The 23,948-nt window shown below is 39.1% G+C and overlaps 1 protein-coding gene across 2 annotated transcripts in view; it reads right to left on the bottom strand.

Annotated features, from left to right (window-relative positions):
• Positions 1–23,948, bottom strand: part of LOC136838405 (uncharacterized) — a 208,005-nt gene that overhangs the window by 52,572 nt on the left and 131,485 nt on the right. For both annotated transcript variants that reach the window (XM_067103412.1, XM_067103321.1), the window contains exons 8-13: positions 12,885–12,999; positions 11,745–11,827; positions 10,429–10,531; positions 9,830–10,069; positions 6,474–6,579; positions 6,043–6,138 (exon numbers count right to left, since the gene is read on the bottom strand). In XM_067103412.1, the coding sequence (XP_066959513.1) occupies positions 6,043–6,138; positions 6,474–6,579; positions 9,830–10,069; positions 10,429–10,531; positions 11,745–11,827; positions 12,885–12,999 (743 nt within the window). The remainder of the gene's footprint in view (positions 1–6,042; positions 6,139–6,473; positions 6,580–9,829; positions 10,070–10,428; positions 10,532–11,744; positions 11,828–12,884; positions 13,000–23,948) is intronic.

Consider the following 23,948-nt stretch of genomic DNA (forward strand, 5'->3'; position numbering starts at 1 on the left):
ACCGACAACATCTATTGCAACCCCCGTTTTCTATTGCACCCCTTCTTTTATTGCATCTCCCAACTTTTATTGCATCCCCCGTCTTTTGTTGCATTTCCCATCTTCTATTGCATCCCCCATCTTCTATTGCACCCCCTGTCTTCTATTTAATCCACCATCCTCTACTGCATCCCCCGTATTCTATTTCATCTCCAACTTCTATTGCATTCCCATCTTCTGTTGCATCCCACAGTTTTCTATTGCATCCCTCATCTTCAGTTGCACCCCCAGTCTTCTATTATATCCCCTATCATCCACAGCATTCCCAGTCTCCTATTGCATGCCCGTGTTCTATTGCATCAACCATCTTATATTGCATCCCCATCTTCTGTCACATCCCCCATCTTCTACTGCATCCCCATCTTCAATTGCGTCCCCCATCTTCTACTGCATCCCCCTTCTTCTACTGCATCCCCATAATCTCTTGCATTTCTGTCTTCTATTGCATCCCTGTCTGCTATTGCATCCCCATCATCTATTGCATTCCCCATCTTCCATTGCACCCCATCTTCTATTGCATCCCCATCTTTTATTGTATCCCCAGTCTTTTGATCACATCCACCATCTTCTATAGCATCCCCATCTTCTATTGCATCTCCCATTTTCTTTTTCACATCCCGTCTTCTATTGCATCCTCCTTCATCTATTACATCCCTCATCTTCTATTGCATCCCCATCTTTTATTGTATCCCCAGTCTTTTGATCACACCCACCATCTTCTATATCATCCCCATCTTCTATTGCATCTCCCATTTTCTTTTTCACACCCCGTCTTCTGTTGCATCCTCCTTCATCTATTGCATCCCTCATCTTCTATTGCATCCCATCTTATATCGCATCCCCTGTCTTCTGTCGCATCCTCCATCTTCTATTGCATCCTCCATCTTCTATTGCATCCCCATCTTCTATTGCACTCGCCGTCCTCTATTGTATCCCATATCTTCTATTGTATTCCCGTCTTCTTTTGCATCTCCCAGCTTCTATTATATCCCCCGTCTTCTATTGTATATATTCCCCATCTTCTATTGCATCCCCCATCTTCTATTCCATGACCCATCTTGCATTCCCACCTTCCAATCACCTTCCTCATCTTCTATTGCATCCCCATCTTCTACCCCATTCACCATCTTCCCATCACCCTTCTTCCGTCCCCCATCTTCCAGTCACCTTCCCCATCTTCTATTGCACCTCTCACCTTCTACCCCATCCCTCATCTTCCCATTACTTCTTTCCAGTCACCTTCCCCCCGCCCCCCATCTTCTATTGCATCCACCATCTTCTCTTCTCATCAGCCATCATCCATCCTTTGGGTTATAAACCTCGTGAATATCGGTGTGTCCTGCCTGCTGTATCTGTTACTGAAATAGACTCATTTAAATACTTTCACTGAAATATATTTATTTATGCATTCATTCGCTCATTCAATTACATATCTCAACGAACTAGGATATATTTAGAATATAATATATTATCATTCTCTGCTTCAAGTAAAAACATTCGTTCAACGTAGAACGTTAAAAGAACCGAGTTGTTTTCCCTCCTTGGAGACGGTGCAGTTGGAATTGCCAACCTACTCGATCCGATTCATCAGTGTACCTCAAAGAAGGAATCTGCCGTTCCTTTTGTACCATCCTTTAAATATTTAACATAACAACTAAAAATAATAAATGTTTAAACGTTTGTTTCTTATACTTTTAAATTGTACCCTGATAAGTCGTTAAGTAATAAACGTTTGTTTTTATATTTCTCCTGATAATGATCTCCATGAGACAAAATTCTTACTTTTTTGTTGGTATTGTTGACATTCCTTGGACCCGGTGCTGTCAGAATTGCCAACATCCCAAGTTTGAGACAAAGATAATCCACGAAAATATACCACTTTTTTTATAATTTAAGAAGCGAAAATAATAAATAATGATTAATCTTTTATAATTTTATGTGCCAACAGAATCGTTTCATACTTCTCGGTGACAACACATGAATGCCTACTTTTTTGTTGGCAGTCCTGCATCTGCGTGGAGCTAAGTTGGACGAAGAAATCTTTAGTGTGGGTGAAACTGACCTTTATTTGAGAATTTAAACCTCTTATTAAGAATATAGTAAGTTAATATATATACACGTAAGGGAATGTTATTCTAATGAAATGGATATTCCAGTTGATTTGATTCTTTAATTTATGAGAAAAATAGAATTATAACAAAAATCTGAGACCCTTACTCACCCATATATTAAAATGCATTCTTCCTATCAATAAATAGCATTAGTTCCTCTATTTTGAGCAAAAATACATCGAATTCCCTTTCTGGAAAAAGGATTGGAAGTGGCCACGTGGTCGCCCTAATCAGTAGGATAATCTAATGATAAAATTTAAATTTTTATTTTTGCGTATTCTGATACCGTTTTATGAACTAGAGATAATAGATGTTATCTGAAATGTATTTGTCCATTCAGCAATAAATGACTGAATACATGATTGACATGATATACCTGAATTTAATTGTTAAACTTATCAGCCATTTTCTAATATGATTCTATTGATAATTGGTTACTCCTATAATTATCATGGTGGTATAATCTAGTATGCCATGCATTTCCTCTGTCTCTGCAATTATGAGGAAATAAGCCAATTATTGCAAACCTATTCAAACACTGCATTTGCTTCCTACACGTTTTTGCAAACGTTATGAAGATGATACTCATTCTGAATTTCAAGTATGTGTAAGGGAAAGATGGAAATGTTTTTCGTTTTAGGCAAATACAGATACAACCCTTGTTAAACGTCAGATCTGAGTATTTATACGAAATTCAGTTCAAAACACATTATCTGATTTTCATAACAAGAAAATATTTGTCCCTTTTTTAATATAAAGACAACATTGTCATTTGGAATCAGTTGACTGAACAGATAAAATATCAGTAATTGCCATGATAAAATATAAAACTTCTCGATTTAAAGAAACTCCCTGCCCAAATATTTGCACAGTATTTTATACTGGAAGCATACAGAGAGAGAGAGAGAGAGAGAGAGAGAGAGAGAGAGAGAGAGAGAGAGAGAGAGAGAGAGAGAGAGAGAGTATGGGGTTGGGTTGTCATTTATGTTTAGTCTCATACTTTTATTATTATGATTATTAATATTTCCCAGATATTTGCACAGCATTTTGTACTGGAAGCATACAGAGAGAGAGAGAGAGAGAGAGAGAGAGAGAGAGAGAGAGAGAGAGAGAGAGAGAGAGAGAGAGAGATGAGCTTGTGGTTGGGTTTCGTCATTTATGATTAGCCTCGGTTTTCTTATGATTATTAATATTTCCCAGTTTGAACATTGATAAAGGTTCTGTACACTCTTCAACTTCTTCAAATTCATTCTTCATTCCTAGGACGGACGAATTTCTACAGAAGCACAAAAGGGAGCATATAGGAGCATATAGAAGAGAGCATATAGGAAGCAGCATTCAGAAGGGAGCATATAGAAGGCAGCATACAGCAGGAAGCATACAGAAGGGAGCATACAGAAGGGAGCATATAGAAGGGAGCATACGGAAGCACAGAAGGGAGCATATAGAAAGGAGCATACAGAAGGGAGCATACAGAAGGGAGCATATAGAAGGGTGCATACAGAGGCACAAAAGGGAACATATGGAAAGGAGCATACAGAAGGGAGTATATAGAAGGGAACCTATAGAAGGGAGCGCATGGAAGGGAGCATACAGAAGGGAGCACATAGAAAGGAGCATACAGAAGGGAGTTTGCGGAAGGGAGCCTCAAGGAGGGAGCATATAGAAGGGAGTATACAAAGGAAACCTATATAAGGAAGCATATAGGAGGGAGCATACAGCAGGGAGCATACAGAAGGGAGTATATAGAAAGGAGCATACAGAACGGAGTATAAAGAAGGGAGCCTATGGGAGGGAACATATAGAAGGAAGCATACAGAAGGGAGTATGCGGAAGGGAGCCTATAGAAGGGAGCATACAGAAGTAAGTATACAGGAGGGAGCCTACAGAAAGGAGCATATAGAAGGGAGCATACAAAAGGGAGTATACAGAAAGGACCCTATAGAAGGGAGCATATAGAAAGAAATATACAGAAGGGAGCCTATAGAAAGGGCATACACAGCACAGAAGGGAGCATACAGAAGTAAGTATACAGAAGGGAGCCTATAGAACAGCGCATACAGAAGGGAGCATATAGAAGGGAGCATGCGGAAGAGAGTATACAGAAGGGAGCCTATAGAAGGGAGCATATAGAATGCAGCATACAAAAGGGAGCATATACTGTAGAAGGGAGCATACAGAAAGGACTACACAGAAGGGAGCCTATAGAAAGGGGCATACAGAAGCACAGAAGGGAGCATATAGAAAGGAGCATACAGAAGTATGTATACAGAAGGGAGCCTATAGAACGGAGCATATACTGTAGAAGGGAGCATATAGGGAAGGGAGCATGCGGAAGAGAGTATACAGAAGGGAGCATATAGACTGGAGCATACAGAAGGGAGCCTACAGAAGATAGCATATAGAAAGGAGCATACAGAAGAGAGCTTATAGAAAGGAGCACACAGAACAGATTATACAGAAGGAATCCTAAAGAAGGGAGCATACAGAAAGGAGCATGTAGAAAGGAGCATCCAGAAGTAAGTATACAGAAGGGAGCCTATAGAAAGGAGCAGATAGAAGGGAGCTACAGAAGGGAGCATGCAGGGAGCATATAGAATGGAGCATACAGAAGGGAGCCTACAGAAGATAGCATATAGAAAGGAGCATACAGAAGAGAGCATATAGAAAGGAGCACAAAGAATGGAGTGTACAGAAGGGATCCTAAAGAAGGGAGCATACAGAAGGGAGTCCATAGAAAGGAGCATACAGAAGCACAGAAAGGAGTATATGGAAAGGAAAATACAGAAGGGAGCATACAGAAAGGAGTATACAGGAGGGAGCCTAAAGAAGGGAGCATATAGCAGGGAGCATACAGACGAAAGTATGCAGAAGGGAGCATACAGAAAGGAAAATACAGAAGGGAGCATATAGAAAGGAGCTTACAGACAGGAGCACACAGAAGGGAGCATACAGACAGGAGCATAAACAAGGGAGCATACATAAGGGAGCATACAGATGGGACCATACACAAGGGAGTGTACAAAATTATTTGTATCTTATGAATGGTGAAAATATCTCTATCACATCTTCTTAAGGTAACTGAGGTCTATAAGGTAAAGTACTGAATTATTATTATTATTATTATTATTATTATTATTATTATTATTATTATTATTATTATTATTATTATTATTATTATTATTATTATTATTGAGCTTTATAAGTAAAGTAGTGAATTAATGCATTAAAAACTAGTGAGGTTATGGGGCTGAAATTTGGTGTCTAATGATTGGAGAGTGGATGATCAACATACCAATTTGCAGCCCTCTAGCCTCAGCAGTTTTTAAGATCTGAGGGTGGACAGAAAAAGTGCGGACGGACAGACAAATTTATCTCACTAGTTTTCTTTTACAGAAAACTGAAAATCTGAATTCGACAGACATATGTACGACAGAGTCGGTATTATCTTATACCTCTCTTGATAGCCGAATCGTAGCGTCTCTGAGTAGTCGCTGTTCCCAAAGCTTTCGGTGATTCGAGTACTCCTGGTGACGGATGGCTTATTACATAAAATTAAATTTCCCCTTGAATTTTTATTCAGCCGAAGTTGAAGTGAATTTGATATTAAACGACATTTGTAGCTTAGATTTTGTATGTATATATATATATGCATATATATATATATATATATATATATATATATATATATATACGTATGTATGTATGTATGTGTGTGTGTGTGCGCGCGCGCTTGTGTATGGGTGTGTACTGCCAGAGTATTTTTCACCAGATAGGTTGTTTATAGTCTAACGTCATAAATGTTTTTACTAAACCATTGAATTTTACTGATTTACTGACATTTATCCCAATGAAGTTATTAGTTACTGATTAAAATCTAATTTGGACTTACTTTATATACGCCGTGTAATAAGATTTTCCTTCCACAACGGCGCTCATGTCTTCTCCATACCAGATTCTCGCCAGCCACGCTTCGTCTTTGTTGCATCTGACAAATAAAGAGAACATTTGATAAGAAAATGAAAGTCCCTTCTTACAAAGCGAAGCAATGTCATTTTTGTTTGTGGGCGTGAGTGCTTATAGGAAGGTTGATCAGAAAAACAGAAAGTGTGAATCGTTCACTCATATAATTATCATTGCCTAGCTTTAGGTTCCATCTATAGACGTGGACATAGCATAAATGTAAGTAAACTGTAGCCCAGCCGTCTGTTGAAGCCAGGACCATCGAACTAAATATCATACCGTAGGCCTATATCGACAGGGTTCTTGACCCATGTTTATTTGCCAGGAATGACAACCTGCAAACAAGGGATGAAAACTTACTTCAACGATGCAGTAGTAATTCCGTATTCGACTGACTCATTGTAGAATTTGAAGCACTGATGAGAGTACTTGCTTAAGGTGTAATTCAGATGAAATGGACAGGTTACTGTTGGATAAAAAAATACTGATATTAAGGACAATGGAACTGGCCATCATGATAAATGGAAAATACAAAAAGCAAGAGATCTTATTATCAAAACGCCTTCTTTAAATAAACCCATTAATGATAAACAGCTTTAGTCTGTGCTAAGTGGACCCAACCCAAATGATCCAACTTGAGAGGTCTGAAAGAAAAAAATCCACTGAGCATGTGCCAGCCGACTCCATCGTGCAGCAAGGTGACACTACCCGTTCTTTTGCATTATCTCTCATCTGCAAAGTGAGGGGAAGGGAAAAGGGCACTGAAAATTATGATTAAAGGGTTTGCATAAAGTGAGTTTCATTGTAAAAACTTCGTTATTACCGATCAATTAATCACAGAACCTGGAACGCAATTTAGGAGTGAGCTCAAAGTTGACCTGCAGGGTCAGGGGCCGACGCATGTTCACAGGAGGGTGCACAAATCTCTTCAACTTCTTCCCCGTAGAAGCCAAGACTAACCAGCTGCAGATGCAGACGAGGCATCCAGACAAGCAACTGGTGCGAGAGCCACAGTGAAGACTGGAGGAACAGTACACAAACTGTTGCAGTGTTTGGAACTAGAACACATGACCCCACCGAGCAAAGTGAAGATATTTCACGGAAAGTTAGTGAACTGGAACATTGGAGGAGTCATACTTCAGGTCCATCGGAGGAAAAAAGTCCCCTTTGCCAACAGATTTCTAGGCTGACCGCATGGACAAGAGAAGAAAGTTGTTTAGCTGGCTAAGATCTATAATCGAACTCCAACCCCCTGAAAACTAGGGAACACAGAAGAGCTGAGAGTAGAATCCTGGCATTGAAGTGGTAAGAATCAAAGGTGATTATACAAGATTGCAAGGGGGTAGGGTTGTAGAATCAGGTTCAAGGAACAACAGGTGATAACCATGGTGAAGACACTGCAAACCCAAGCCTCCGTACTAATGAACCCCCAGGATTTTCAAAACTTCTGATAACAGGCCACCTATGAGAGTGGCGTAATCTATGCTGGGATCCCCACCTGAGAATTTGAGGCTGAACTTGCTTTGGCCTTCAGAATGAAAGGATGACTGGTGCAATGAAAATGGACAAGACCGCTGTATGGGGGCTATTGATGATGAGGTGTAGAGGATCCGCGGTGTTAGATGGCAGGCGACTTTGGTCAAGAAGCAGAATCAGCAGCCAAGGGTGATGGGACTGATACTCTGAAGTTGATGACTGCAGCCCATGGAATTGGAGGCACAAGGAAACAAACCTGGAAAGGTTCTATTTGGCAGCATCTCTCTTCTTCAGCATAACATTTGCTTACATGCATAACTGTGGTGAACATTCAACAATGAATCACCCTCTACGGATATCCTTTGGGCAAGCCACCGGCTCATCATGAATACTCAACGGCACTGAGGATCTCGTCTTAGAGCATAGATGAAACCTTTTTCTTGAGTGGTTAAAACCAGTCAAAGATGAAGGCACCACAGGGGCAACTGAAGGAGGAGAGAGCTGAATAGGAGGAACATAGGCAGATACTTCAGGAGTGGGAGTAGCGGAACACTAGATTAGCAGGTCTCTCCCAGCAGTAACCAGGAAAAGACTTTACAGTTGTTGTTGTGGAGCAACGGGAAGAAACCAAATCCCACGACTTGCCAACCGCATAAGTGGAAGTATAGCGCTATAGGCAAGCTGCTGGTAGTACAAATATCACTGACACAAGGACCAAATCCTTACACACTATGCACCTCAGATCAACAGAACACTGTTGACCCCTACAAGAGGGGCACTGCAGTCGAGGGCCGTCAGCTAAGAATGAATTATAAATACCACAGGGCTTAACAAATCACCTGCACAAGTAAGATGCGGAATGATTTATACAGTAATTCCATGGAGGAAATCACGAGGGGAATGATATAAAAATTATAATCACAATAAAAAGATGAACTATGAATTCACTTGACTCCTTGAAATTACAGCTGGGACAGAATGGAGATATAGCCCTGATAAGAATTAGGCAAGGGTTACGGGGCTACATTACACAGCCATTTACATTCGGCAAAGAGAATCCTAAAACAGAACCACGTATTGAAAGAATTACCAGAACGTAAACATTATTGAAATTTACAAAAATTCACTAACTTATTGCAACAGCGCTGAACTCTGGAGGCATGTTGGTCGCCAGTCGAAGGTAAAAGAAGTAAATAACACACTGTACACTGGGCTTCACATTAAAATGAATAAAGTGAACAAAGATGAATGAATAATGAAAGATGACTACTGAGATGTTCAGAAGGACGGGTAATGTCTCCTTGCCTGAGCGAGTCAATTGGCACATGCAGGTTTCTGCTTTTAAATCTCTCAAGCTGGTGAATCTGCGTCCATTTCACGCGGAATAAGGTTGTTTATGATTCATTTCTCCCTGATAAAAATTTTGTTTTGCTGTCTTACATTACTTAAATCCCATTTTCAAAGCTGGCGATTAACTGTGTTTTGGGGATGACACCCCCTGCCCCAGCCCTCTTTCCACGTAGGTTCTGTCATGAGTGACGTTCCATCAAAAATATTTACTTTTGTGAAGCTCCTGGACATTCCTCTAAATCCTCATTTTATTATTCTCTATCCAGATTAGATTTCATAAATCAAAAGGGTGTAATTAAGGAAGTAGTATTAAGCAGCTTTCTCTTGAGTTTGCTTGAAACATTGTGCTCATATTCACATAAACATACCTTCTCTGTATTTCTGACAAACGTCTCGTTTATAAGAAACTCGTCTCTTCTGTTCGAATTTTACTCTCTTCAACTCCATCCTTAGGAATCGGTTTTCATCAATTCTGATTCGCAATGTTTTACGAATAGTTTTTTAGAATTCCTTGACCATCTAAGGCACTTCGAGTTTAGATATTGTGAAATCATGAATCACCTAATTAATTATTTTCGTACCAATGACCTTTAAAACAGGAGACCATTGCCCTCTTCTTGATTTAATAATCTTAATATTACAGTCCATATAAGAAGCAGGCTTGACATCACACAAGAAAAAGTTAATTTAAAAACTGACTTTTTCCTCAGAGCTACCTTCGTAATTGTCGCCCCACAAAATATGTACGTATTTACAGAAAATATGATTGCAGGAAAGACCAGAGTTGTAAGTATAGGTTAATACTTCCAAGAATGTGTAATTCATAATGAACTTAGAAACATGACTAAAATGCGGAAGGCAAAAGAAAAAGAAGAGACAAGGTAACTCACTTGTACAAGGAAATCTCGGTCTGTAGCTCCAGTCGAGGACACCAGTGGAGTTTTTCACACAAGTAGCTGTCCCATTATAGGTCTTGTTCTCTTTCGGGGTATACAAATTACCCTCCATGTACATCGGACGAGTACACTCGTAGGTTATATTAGTTCCCTCTGTTCGTTCAAATGGAAAGTCTACGTCCATAACCCACGACCAGGATTCGTAATACCCTATCACAGGGGGACAGGACAACTCTGATTTGTAGAGAAATTTAAGAAGTCAGTGACTTGTAGAGATTATTTCACTACAAAGTTAAATGACATTTCAAAATTAAAAGAACCAATCTTTATTTGTGTACAGCAATTCAATCACGAACTTAGTCCCTTATCATTTTTTCTTGCTATTTTTCTACTTGAGTTACTTTGCTTCTTGACTTTATATTACTTTATAAGGACACTATTAACTGACCAAATAAACACCAAAAATCTCATCTAATATTTTCTTTAGAAATTATAGAAGAATAAACACGTGATTGTCTATTTTTACTTGTTTTTTATCAACACCAGTTTATTTTTTACAAATGATATATAAATATACAAATATCACTTGTTACCTTTGTCGAATTCCCACGGACGAGCAGCGACCACAACAAATGATAAGTTCTGTTTTGCCTGTGAGAGAGTGCCCCAAAATAATTCTTCACTAGTCATCTTCATCTGTAAATAGATTTGATTTGTGATAGAGATTCTGATATTTTATAGTAAATGACAGTTATATATATATATATATATATATATATATATATATATATATATATATATATATATATATATATATATATATAGATTTGTTTTTGTGTCAGTACTTCCGGTGGCTTTACCTTGTACACCATACTTAGTACCTGCAGTGTAGACTTTGTTTATATCATAGCTCCAAATATCTAAATATCTCGTAATTAATATAAAGCTAAAAACGGCTTGTGTGAATCAGATTCGTAAATTACAGCTAATGTCAGTCTAAATTCCTGAAAAAAATTATTGGATTAGACACGACACTGCGGTACTTCTAAAAAATAAAGGCAAACTACTTTTAAAACTTAAATAATGCGAATAGAAAAAAATCTTGTTTCCAAGGTGACACCCTATGAGCTGTTTTAGGTTTAAGATAAGTGGAAAACGAACAGGAATCATATTGCTCCCAAACATGCGCTACTTTGATCAAAGGTGATGTTTTATAAATCAGTGTCAGCAAGATTACTATGGCACAGCCTTTTACCCTAAATATTGTCAGCTTCTGGACACACTTTAGGCCTAAATTCATTCTAGATATAAGCTGATATCTGATCCATATTGCAGTCTATTTCCAAATGTTTAGACCCACTTAGTTCTTCATTCCATGCAGCGAGTGCATTGCAAAACTCACGATCATCTTAACAACAGATTCCGGCATATCCCTTCCTGAGCTACTTTAAACGTTTATGAGTTGAAAGACGCCAGTGACAGGTAATCTTGCCAACTCTTCTGGTACAATGCATTCCCCCCTCTTGCCAGTCATCAAAGTCTGTCAGCCGTCATGTGACTGGTCTTTGCTCAGTTTCTTTCAGATTCCGCTTCATAATTTCATTTTTTTATCAATAGCGCTTCCGCATTATCCTTAAAATAGCATATGATTTACTGCTTTATTAATGAGAACCTTACATACAAATACATTGCATGAGCTAAAGTGCAGTTGATTATTAATTCGTTGTAACCGTTATCATTGAGAACACATAATGATTCATACAATGGATTCACCTCGTAATCTAAGTGGCTATGAGACAATGAAGACTGAATCTTTTGTGGATAAGTGCTGAATTAATTACAAGATAGGCCCTTTGTCTTACAACAATGAAATTTTACAAATAAACAAATGAACCTCGTCTTTACTTACCCCTCGATTCAATGTGTCATTGTAATCCCACCAGAACTGATCAGCGCTGTAATTCTGATTTCTGTTGTAATTGAAGGCATTACCTGAAAAAGAAATCAGATATAGATATATTTATTTACAAACGCACACACGCATATATACATATATATATGTGTGTATATGTGTGTATATATATCTATATATGTGTGTGTTTGTGTGTATATATGTGTGTATTTGTCTATATGTATAAGTTTTGTTACTAGAAGATGGTTAGTGTATTAATTTACATTAAGCTGCCTTTTGCCAGTACGGGCTCTTTTCCCAAGGTGTCAAAGGGAATTAGAGGTCTGGTGTGAACCTCTGAACACCTCCCACCCAACTGGGACAGGAACTAGGTCGTGAAATAAAAGTTTATAGCCAAGAGGATAATGAACCAACGTAGTTTACTGTCTTTCTCCTCTACTTCAAGGCAATCTTAGGCAATCTACATCTGGTGCAGAATGGGAGCAAGGGTATATAAACTTGGACTTGGATTGCTTTCATTTACATCTTTCACCTGCATTAAAGCTTATATTGTCACACGTGGTTACCCTGTTACTATAGGAACCAAGTTAATATAATTTTCACCATTGAGGGTTCGAATTCTGCCGCGGGCGTCAGAACTTCTTTTGTTTCTTTCATTTGGATCGGAGGCTTTGTTGTGACAGGTTTATCCAAACAGTGTGAAGAAATCGAGAAGTTAGGAGGTCATTTTGGTTATTACAAATGCACACACGTGTATATATATATATATATATATATATATATATATATGTGTGTGTGTGTGTGTGTGTGTGTGTGTGTGTGTATACAAAATTTGCGTGCGTGTGTGTGTACGAAATACCGTGTTCTCCGTGTAACAACCTTGTTTTGATGTACACAATTCGGTAGGAATCCCTCAGACTTCAGGCGGAAAGGTACTGCACCTCGTTGTTTGACTCCTTGTGGCCATATATAAAGATATAGCGCATATACAGCATATATGAACTTATAACATATGAAAAGTTTCATACAGCTTACAAAATGGAGAAAAAAGGTTTGCTGAAAATCAATCTCTCTCTCTCTCTCTCTCTCTCTCTCTCTCTCTCTCTCTCTCTCTCATGGAAAGCAGAAGCCCCTTACCTGGTTGGCCATGGTACTGTGATCCTACATAAAGAGTATACGTTGGTCCACTTCCAATGACAACGTTTCCATTAGTAGCATGAAACGTTTCGTTAGTCTTCGAAACAAGATGAAACTGGAAAAACAAAAGAAATTGAATTATGCCATCTTCACTGATAGAAAAACATGCACAACTTGGTGTTTCTGTAAGCAATGCTCTAATGAATAACATGACAAAGTGTCTCCATCACAAATTTTGGTTATCGTATTATGGTTCAAGTAAGGTACTTGTCGTTAATTGTAAGGCTTCACATGCGCGAAGCAAGTAAAGGAGTTAAAAAATAACTATTTATTAGAACTGCAATCATCAAGATTTATTTACACCATCAGAACCGATAATATTCTTTTGAGTTCATTCCTAAGACAGGTTTTTGAGACTTGCCATCATCAACATGTAAGGGATTTAATTTGCTAAACGCATCTACACACCTTTACACAGTAAGGAACATACCTGAAAGAAAGAAAGGAAGGAAGAAAGAAAGAAAGAAAAAAGAAAGAAAGGAAGAAGGAAAGAAAGAAAGAAAGAAAAGATAAAAGTATGAGGGATGGGTTTCCAGTAGTTAAGGAAGCAACTGGTCCCCAGAAAAAAAAGAGGTCATATAAATTATGGCACCAGGAAGCTATGAAACAACTCAGAAACTTCGCCATAGCGTCCTGTCAAAGAACTTCAGCTTCCAACATGGCTGTTTGTTCTTTGAACTTCAGTTCTCATATTCGAAAATTCATCCGTTAGTAAAACGAGAAAGGGGGAAATAAGATATGAAGTCTTTCATCGGAAAGAAAGCTTATAAGCCCATTATAGTCTTTAAAAAGTAGTCTTAAGCATTATTTCACAGAATATAGATGCATCCACACTCTTTGTCTCTGCACACACACACACACACACACACACACACACACACACACATATATATATATATATATATATATATATATATATATATATATATATATATATATATATATATATATATATATATATAATTATTGTCATAAACTGAGATCTCGGTTGGGGAGAGAATTGAAGCAAAATTTGAAATGGTACTGCCAAAGAACCAAGGGAGCCCAAGTTATGAACAAAAGAAAAGTTATTTGAAAACTTACCTTAGTTTTTTTCCTGGATTTACGCTTAAATGATTAAGGTCGCCATTTGAAATTAGACTTCTTTTACGATTAAAAGGGATTTATTTACAGAGATTAAGCAATTAGGCAAGGAGACAAAACAGAATGCAAAATGGTAACCAATGGGCAGGCTCATTAATTATATACAGTGAGCAATAATGCAGTAATTGGCAAACAAGCAAGCTAATTACGAAGGGGCCAATGTACAGTACAATTATTCCTGTTATAATAATAACTTGGTTTGGCCAAAATTACATTAAGGGGTCTACATGAGAGAGGGATATCCTTGATAATATATATATATATATATATATATATATATATATATATATATATATATAATATATATATATATATATATATATATATATATATATATATTCATACATACATTTGTCCAAACTCAGTCATAACTGTGCCAGGTGATCCGTTTGGAAATGAGGCTTCACTTGGGTATAAAACGTCAAATTCATAATATAAAATAATGAAAATATTCCATAACAGAGATGTACAATTTCTTCCTGTCCATCTAGTTCGACGCTGAGTAAATTTTAGAAAGTGTTCACCAACTCACAGCCCAAGTAGGTAAGGGGTTGCGGGGTGGAGAATGCAGGTGAGCTGCCGAAAACGTCGCCACCTACTCGCCCCTGGTGTCCGACTGTCCGTGGATTCAGCTTTTCAGTTTGGTGCAGCGCGCGTTGTAAACAAATATAAGCGAGTGACGTCACTCATCGTTTTATCGTCTTTTACGGGTGAATAGTTGTTGGTGCGTTATTTTACAATGCACAATCACGTCTGCAATTAACAGTGAATGCTTGGATCACCCGGAGAAGGTTGTAAGTGCCTCAGAAAAGAGGAGCATTTACTTTGTATACAGCGAGGGCAAGTGTAGCTTGAAGCATCGAGGCCATGACGTCACTTCGGCTAATGTACCTGAATCAGTTGCCGATCATAACTATACTGTTATGATATTTCGACACCTTTGGCGTTATCGGTGGGAAAGACTGATTTGTAAATGAGGAAGCTGGTCCTTCTGGTGTGCAGGGAAAACATACCGAGAGTGTTAGCATTGATCCTGGTGTTTTTGAAGGAGTAATTGGTGTGTTACAGTGAAGGTAATTATTGTTGTTTCCTTTACTCAGTAATGATGTTTTATTATGTATATCCAAGTTTGCCCTATTCCTTTGTCTATAGTAAGTTTCATTACCTTAACAATGTTATTTTTCTGTTGCGTTATGAACATTAATACATATATATATATATATATATATATATATATATATATATATATATATATATATATATATATATATGTATATATATATATAATGTGTGTGTGTATGGCGGGAGAGAACAAGTGTATGTGTTTGATTTATTAACTTAACTGCAGAAAATTATGAAACAAACTATAACAGGTGTATTTGCACGAAAATTATCATGTATTTATTATCATTCTAGCATTGTGGATTTCACCAGGATAGACCTTTTTTATAACTAGTATATTTACAGAGTTATCCAGGGTATGATGTAAAAATAATAGTTTTTATTATTCAAAATTTTGAATAATAGTATCAAAAAAGCCGACTTAGGTACCAAATGCTAGTATGGAAAAAGCAAATAGATACCAAATAATTAGCTGCAGTATCATATATAGAGAAATTTAATGACATAAATATTGAGGGAGCAAACAAGGGACTTGAGTAGGAATTACCAAACAAATCTGAAACCATACTTTTCATTTCCACTTATAATTTATATATGCAGCTTGATTGTTTTGTGAATAAGCAAGTTCGTATGTATGCGGTTGTCTTGTGTCCATGTATACGTAGCCTGTGTTTTTAATGTGTTGATCATGATTACGTGCTGATCTCTCAACGTTACATTTACCACCCTATGAAAGAACATTTTTCTTTTCTTTTGAGAGAGAGAGAGAGAGAGAGAGAGAGAGAGAGAGAGAGAGAGAGGTGGGGGGGAACCTTACCCAGGAAATTGGGTTTCCATACTTTTCCGTTTTCTGTTCATAAGTAGGTTTCCTCGTTTATGCATTTCAATGGCTTGTTCCATCGCTTACTTTTTTTTTTCTCTCTCTCTATTCCTTTTCCCTTCACTCGAGTGAGCTGAGTGGCTATAGTCTGTGCCAGAGGCCTCAGGTTTACTTGTGTCAAGCGTAACGATGACTAGGAATGTTTTACAGTAGACCTATGTCGATAATACTCAAGAAAAAGTGACATTCTGGATAATAGTCTCGGGATGAACAGACAAAGTGACACAGGGTTCAGTATTTGGCATTGTGTATCAACGGGAAAGTTCAAATATGAAGCTTATTTTCTCTTTGTAGTTTGCTTGGGTTCATTTTTCAGCTGTTGAACTATAAGTAAAATTATTACATGCACTTTGTAAGCCAATGACACATAACAGGTCCGGCAGCACAAATGAGAGTACTAGACTCAAGAGATAGGAACGGCAGCAATGGCTGTATAATACATATTCTTTAGGTCTTGAACTAACCATAACAAACACAGTAGCACATTTTCAAGTTACACACTCAAGCAGTTCAGAGAGAGAGAGAGAGAGAGAGAGAGAGAGAGAGAGAGGTGCCCTTTTCCTGTTTCTTTTTATATATTCTATGGTTTTCAAGGTACTGTAAATCTGCACAGAATTTTTGTACAAATTGCTGAAATGTCGAAATATGTTACGCTGTCTTGTACAATGATCGCAGGCGGTTGACATCACTGGATCATAAAACACTGAGTGAGCGTGAGAACATGATTGTGTGTGCGCTGAGGTGTGTGTTCGTGTGCATGTAGTGCCTTTGTATGATTATGGTTTTAATTGTTAGTAAGTTTCAGAAAATAACAGAACAAGAGAGAGAAACAGCTTCTGTCCGTGTGTGCATATTTGTTTGTTTTAAATTTCCTTTGTTGCTCTGTTTTATATATACACGTACATATATACATACATATATATACGTATATATATGTATACCGTATATTATATATATATATATATATATATATATATATATATATATATTTGTAAAGCGTACTGTATAGTCATATACTTGTATTTTTTTTTTTCTTTTTGTGTAACAGATAGTCTACAGGTAATGAACTCATGTTTTTTCAGTCACAACACCTTTAAAAAGTGAATGTAGAGCAACGAAATGTAACTGATGGAATTTCTATGCAGTTGTAAAATTACGTACATTGTAGTTAGGTCAAACAAGGAAATTTCTTCGCATTACTAAAAGAAAATAATTCTATAAACACTCCCCTAAATTAATGGAATATGTATGCGTGTAGTTATTTATTGATACTCCTACACATACATAATTTGATTCTAATGCACAAGTATTATATTAGTTTAGTATTAAGATAATTATTAACGATCCACTTTCGATGGCTAAATAGACTGTGGTTATTAAAACACTTCTATTGATAAATTTTTACACCAAGTCATATTGTGACTTGAGAATTTTTTTTCATATTTGGCAGTGGTAATTGACTCTCTCTCTTTAGATGCTGTGACGCCAGTTTTGATAACCACAAATCTCTCTCTCTCTCTCTCTCTCTCTCTCTCTCTCTCTCTCTCTCTCTCTCTCTCTCTCTCTCTCTCTCTAGATGTGACGCCCGTTTTAATAGCCACAAATAACTCTCTCTCCTTTCTCTTTTGATATTGTGACGCCAATTTTAATAGCTACAAATCAATCTCTCTCTCTCTCTCTCTCTCTCTCTCTCTCTCTCTCTGTCTCTCTCTCTCTCTCTCTGTAGATGTCGTGACGCCAGTTTTAATAGCCACAAATAAATCTCTCTCTTTCTCCCCCTCTTTAGATGTTGTGACGCCCGTTTTAATAGCCACAAATAACTCTCTCTCTCTCTCTAGATGTTGTGACGCCAGTTTTAATAGCCACAAATAAATCAGTGTCCCTCTCTCTCTCTCTCTCTCTCTCTCTCTCTCTCTCTCTCTCTCTCCTTCAAGAACGCTGCTCTACAGTGTGTTACCTAGGCGCCTTGTTTTACAAAGGCCTATGATCAGAATCTCCAATCTGTCAATTACACGTCGAGAAACATCATTTGCACCAACTCCTCTCTCCTTGAAGCTTCCTCGCGTCATGAGTGGCTTTGGGAAACCCGTTTCGTACACGTTGGTGACATTTGATGTACTTGATTTCTTCCGTTGGCTTAACAAGGTGATTTATTAATGTGTATATTTATTTAAGTACGTGTAGGTTGGGGGCTGCAGACTCTGGGACACGTGTAGTATTTTCATGATATGATAATTCCTCATCGGGGATATTCCCGAGGCAGCGTGGATTTGATATTAAGCGACATTTGTAGCTTCATGATTGTATATAAATCACGGTGTGATAAAAATGTCATATATATATATATATATATATATATATATATATATATATATATATATATATATATATATATATATATATATATATATATACATATAGATAGATAGATAGATAGATAGATAGACAGATATAGATATAGATATACAGTAGATATAGATATGACCATAAAATATTTTCGTTTAAAATATAAATCTAATAAAGCTTGCCGTTAAAAACACAAGAAGGGTGGATTTTACATTATTATATTTCTGAAACGACTGATTCCCTTAACTGTCAGTGGCGGGAAACGATTGTCTCCGAAATATAACGCTGTAAAGTCTACCTTCTTTGGTGTTTTTAACGGCAACCTTTATTAAAATTCTGTTTTAGCAAAAATATTTTATAATCATATATATATATATATATATATATATATATATATATATATATTATATATATATATATATATATATATATATATATTTATATATATATATATATATATATATATATATATATATATATATATATATTCTTACACTTGAAGGTGCGGCCATAGAAAACTTTCCTCAAGGATGTTGCTGATCTGACTGTATCACCTACAAGGGTAAAATAAAATTAAAAGGAACAGGGGCTTAGGGCCCTACTTTAGAGGGATTCTGGAGAGAAATTCTCAGGATAACAATTACATGTATTTACAATACAAAATCAGACGACAAGGAGGGATAAGACAGGCCACTGGGGGTCCTGCAGCAGCACACAAACGAATAATAAATGTTAACTGGGTGCCAGGGATTTAACTTCAGTGGCACTGGTCATAAAGTTGCCATTGGAAATTCGTTAGTGTAACCGACAAGCATACAGTCGTGGCAGAAGGTCCCACAATGGCAAGCACTCCTTTCTGCAATAGAGAAAGGCTTACAATCAGTTGATATATTAACGGTAATAGCGAGGATAAGAGGCTAGCACTGAGGGCGGCAGAAATCCTCTTTTACATAGTACACAACTGAGTGAACTTGTGACACAAGTTTAACATGATAGGTCATGTCTATGTAATAGTTGCACTTGGAAATGGGAACGTTTAGGAGAAGAAAAAGCTAAGTGACTGGACAGCCTCAATTCCTTACTGTACCTTAATTCTGAAGAGCTGGCTCCTGTAGTCGTACCAAGGGAAGGATGGGGGCCGGGGTGTAGTTTGCACTAGGACTGAATCATTCAGCCACAGAGGGGTATTGGATCTGAAGGAGCGGACAATCAGAGATGTGACTTGCTTGGCGGTGTTCTGGTCTCTCCCCATGTCCTGCAATGGGGAGCTATTTATCAACTCCTAGGATTGCCAGTTTTTGAGCCCAGAAGGTATCCAGTTGCATTCCGGGTGTGTCTAACTTCTCTTTTGGTGAATGCTGGGCGGTTAATGCGTCAAACATTTTTTTTTTTTTTTGGTGAATGCTAGGCAGTTAATCTGTGCCTCAAGTCATACAGGTGTGGACATCTTAATCCGCCGTGCCTGGCATCTTCTCCGAGTTTAGGTCAGTACCTGGAATAAGAGGTTTATAGCAGCCACAGTGCTCAATAAAGGGCTGGAGGCAACAAGGGACTAATCGAATGAGATCAAAGGGGTAATTTTCCACAACTGACTGTCAGTGTGTCACGTCAAGTAAGCTTAATTAACAGAAGTTATTAAGATTGTTTACTATGAACTTTTACTTTATTCTTGAAAGGCGAGTTGCCTTGGGAGTGGTAACTCCCTTAGCAGCTCCCCCAACAAGTAGACATATCACACCCTTAATTGGGTGGGAGCGTCTGTAGGCAAGGTAAATTGACTTTTAAGGATTACTTATCCTCTGCTAGATCTTGGTTGCTTTAATGAACTTAAAATTAGGATTTCTACATTTTGGATAAATGCAAGTTTCATTGCACTAGTGGCAATAGTTACGGTAGCACAGAATCAGTTTACTGCTGGGAGTAATTTACGTTAGTAATTAAGGGTTAAAATGAAGCAGCACTTGCAATAAATTACGATGAAAAATGTATCACATGAATCTTATAATTTATGTCATGATTTAATATTATAGGTGTAAGATAATTTCATAGAATTATTATTAGAATTAGGACCTATAAATTAATCATGCACTTAAATGTAAGATTATCTTGGTTATGCAAATTCATACAGTTAGTTACCTTGATGAGGTGATGTAAAGGTAGTACTCGTGGTCTTGGGTTAGGTGATGCCACAGTACTTGGGTATGGTGGTGGCACTAGTGTCGTAAGGGCCTAGTGACTCTGTTACATACAGTTTGAATTTTCCATGCAAATAATTGCACAAAAGAAAAGTCAAAGTCTTGAAGTGCGAGAAGGTCTAGCAGTTGGCACTCTGCACTGGTCAAAGTGTGATGTTTAGTAGGAGAATAGGCAAGGTAAACAGTTACTTGTTAGAATGCTTAAAATTAAATTGCAAATTATTAAAGTTTACAAGATAAAAGTAAGTTACACATCACCAGAGTGAGGGTAAAGGAGTAATGTAGCATCCTACTCTGGTTGGGTGCCAAGATACTCAAAGTGGAGCACAGGCACGAGTGCCAGGAGAACTCGGTGGCTCTCTCAGGCTACCTGGATGATCTCTGCCTCAGACCTTTCATCCTTGACCCTCTTTTAGGTCGATGGTTTGACGCTGCAGGAGGAATCAGTTGAACCGAGTTCGAGGAAGGCGTTGGCATGCCACCTGTTCTGGCTGCTGTGACAACTGAAGCAGGGGTGGTGCCTACAATTTCGACCATTTGCCGTCTCAGTTCCTTGAGTTCTGCGACCAGCTGAGATATGGTAGGATTCTCCCTCAGAGTCTTATCTTCTGAAGACTGGGAAAGAGAGGAAGAAGTCTTCATGGGTGTGAGAGGCTCGCAGGTTACAATGACCAACTCAGGAATGGGTTGCGAAACTGTGCCCAGAGGTAAACTTCCACTGTGGTCAGGGGAATCTGGAGAGGACCCCTAGTAATCATTGGGTTGGCTCTCTTACCGACACTGGTAGCGGGGCCAAGCTGGGAGAAGAGAGGTGATCCGGACTGGGATCTCCTGAAGGGAGATCTATGGCATGTTCTGGCACTGGCACTAAGGCAGGACCAAGCACAGGAATTAAATTTGGAATTGACTCAACTTTCAGGAAGGACAGAGCGTAGCACTGCTCAGGACGCTCAAGGGAATTTGAGGCAAGTTTGGGATCTCCTGAAGGGAGATCTATGGTGAGTTCTGGCACTGGCACTAGGGCAAGGCCGGGCACAGGAATTAAATTTGATAAGGGCTCAGTGTTTGAGATGGATGGAGCCTGGCACTACTCAGGGCACTCAGGTGGCACTGGCAGTGGTTCTGAGGCAGGTCTGTGAGGACTTTTAGTGCCTAATAGAGACAGTGAGGGGGCAGGACCCCTGGGTTATCTTAAGTTAGTTGGGGACAGAGAGTCCCATCCTAGGAAGAGGTCATAGCCTCCAGAAAGGTAATTTGCTACTGCAAGATTGCAAATCTCGGTTCTGTGGGGCCTGGTGACCCTCAGCCAAACTGTTGGGAGTATCAGTTTACATGATTGATACTCTCAATGGTGATGAGTTTATGTTTGTTAATTTTAGCCCCATAGGGGACCTTGTCTTCCCATATCAGGGAGATTTGCACACCAGTGTCTTCAAATGCCTTGACCTGGTGTGCGGGGTAGGTACCTCGAGGAGGTGCCACAAATATAGGACCCCTGGGTTATCTTAAGTTAGTTGGAGACAGAGAGTCCCATCCTACGAGGTGGTCATAGCCTCCAGAAAGGTAATTTGCTACTGCAAGATTGCAAATCTCGGTTCTGTGGGGCCTGGTGACCCTCAGCCAAACTGTTGGGAGTATCAGTTTACATGATTGATACTCTCAATGGTGATGAGTTTATGTTTGTTAATTTTAGCCCCATAGGGGACGTTGTCTTCCCATATCAGGGAGATTTGCACACCAGTGTCTTCAAATGCCTTGACCTGGCGTGCGGGGTAGGTACCTCGAGGAGGTGCCACAAATATAGGACCCTTGGCTGGAGTGCCTAATGATGGGTGACTAGTAACTGCCAGGGCAATGGTGGGTGTAGCTGCTTTGCTAGGGCAATCCTTCCAGAGGACAGAGTGCCCATAGACCTTGCAGGCAATGCAATAGATTTTCCTGAAATCTTTTCTAGGAGCTGGGGAAGATTTATGATGTTGCTTGGATTGATCAGAGGGAGGCGCTGCAGCAGCTCTTCCTTTAGATTTGCACTGGGATTCCAAATGCCCCTTCCTTATGCAACAAGTACATACAGGAAGTGTAGAAGAGGTCCCATTCTTTGGTTGGGCTGGCACTGTGTTGTGACTAGGAGTTATCCTTCGATTCAGGGAACTGGTGGGAGGATGATAGGTGTTCCAGTCATCTGCCAAGCAACAACACTCGGCAAAAGTCTTGGGAAGTTTCTCACATAGGTAGGTAACTATAGAACCTGGAGTATAATAAAAGAAGTTCTCCAGCTGCATGTGCTCTAGCAGTTCCTCAAACATTGTGATGTTGAGAGCTTCCAGCTAACACTTAACAGCTTGAGTCTTATGATATGGCCAGTTTGGCCTGCTTCCTTTGGTCGTCCACACCTATGTTGTCTCCAGCATTCAGGAGTGATTTTGTAGGCATTGAGTACTGCCTTTCTGACCTCTTCAAGGTCACCCTGAACACTAGCGTCTAAGGAGCGAAAGGCAACCAGGCCCTTTCCACCCATGTATTTTCCAAGGAGCAGGGAGATCTCCGCTTTGGTAGGAGAGAAGTTCCTGAAGATGCATTCCATTAGGTCTAACCACGCTTCTGGCTCGTCTTTGTTCCACTGTGGGATCACCGAGGTGATACCCGAGAGATGTGAATGAGGTGTGGAAGGTGGTGGAGTAGCTGGCTGTGACTGGGCCGAGGCCACTGCATTAGCTTGCCGAGCTTGCTCCAGCTGGATCTCCTTGTCCTTCAGAGCTAGCTCATGCTGCCTGTCTTCTTCCTTCTGCTTTCTTTCTGCTTCTCTCTGCTGCCTCTCCCTCTGGAGTAAGGTATCTAGCTGCTCCTGCACCCATCCGGCATTCTCTCCTCCCTTGAAGCCTACCTCCTTCCCCATATCCATGAAGTCTTTGTAACTTTCCACCATGGTGCTGGTGGGTTAGGGTGTGTTGAACTGGTCTTGGGACAGAGCGAGCAAGGTGTGGAGTAGGGAAGTTGTTGGCTGTGCAAGCAATTGCATGGAATAGAAGTGGCACTCTGCTTTGGCAGGGTGTGATTATGCAATGGTGTGGGCCAATGGGCATCACCACTAGTAAATGAAAGAGTACTGTGGTAGACTAATCAGAAATAGGAGTGCCCCTTTTGCAAGATGGCACTAGCACTAAGTACAAGGTTTTTCCAGGGAGCCAGCAGATGTGTCTGCAAGGTGGAAATGGATGGCACTGAGCCGGATGCTAAGGGCAGTAATTTGGTTAAGTGCCCATGAATACTGTGAGAGTGCTCCCTATGGAGAGGGTGGCACTGAGAGCATTCCTTGGA

The sequence above is a fragment of the Macrobrachium rosenbergii genome, chromosome 1 (assembly GCF_040412425.1).
Source record: "Macrobrachium rosenbergii isolate ZJJX-2024 chromosome 1, ASM4041242v1, whole genome shotgun sequence".
Classification (NCBI taxonomy): Eukaryota; Metazoa; Arthropoda; class Malacostraca; order Decapoda; family Palaemonidae; genus Macrobrachium; species Macrobrachium rosenbergii.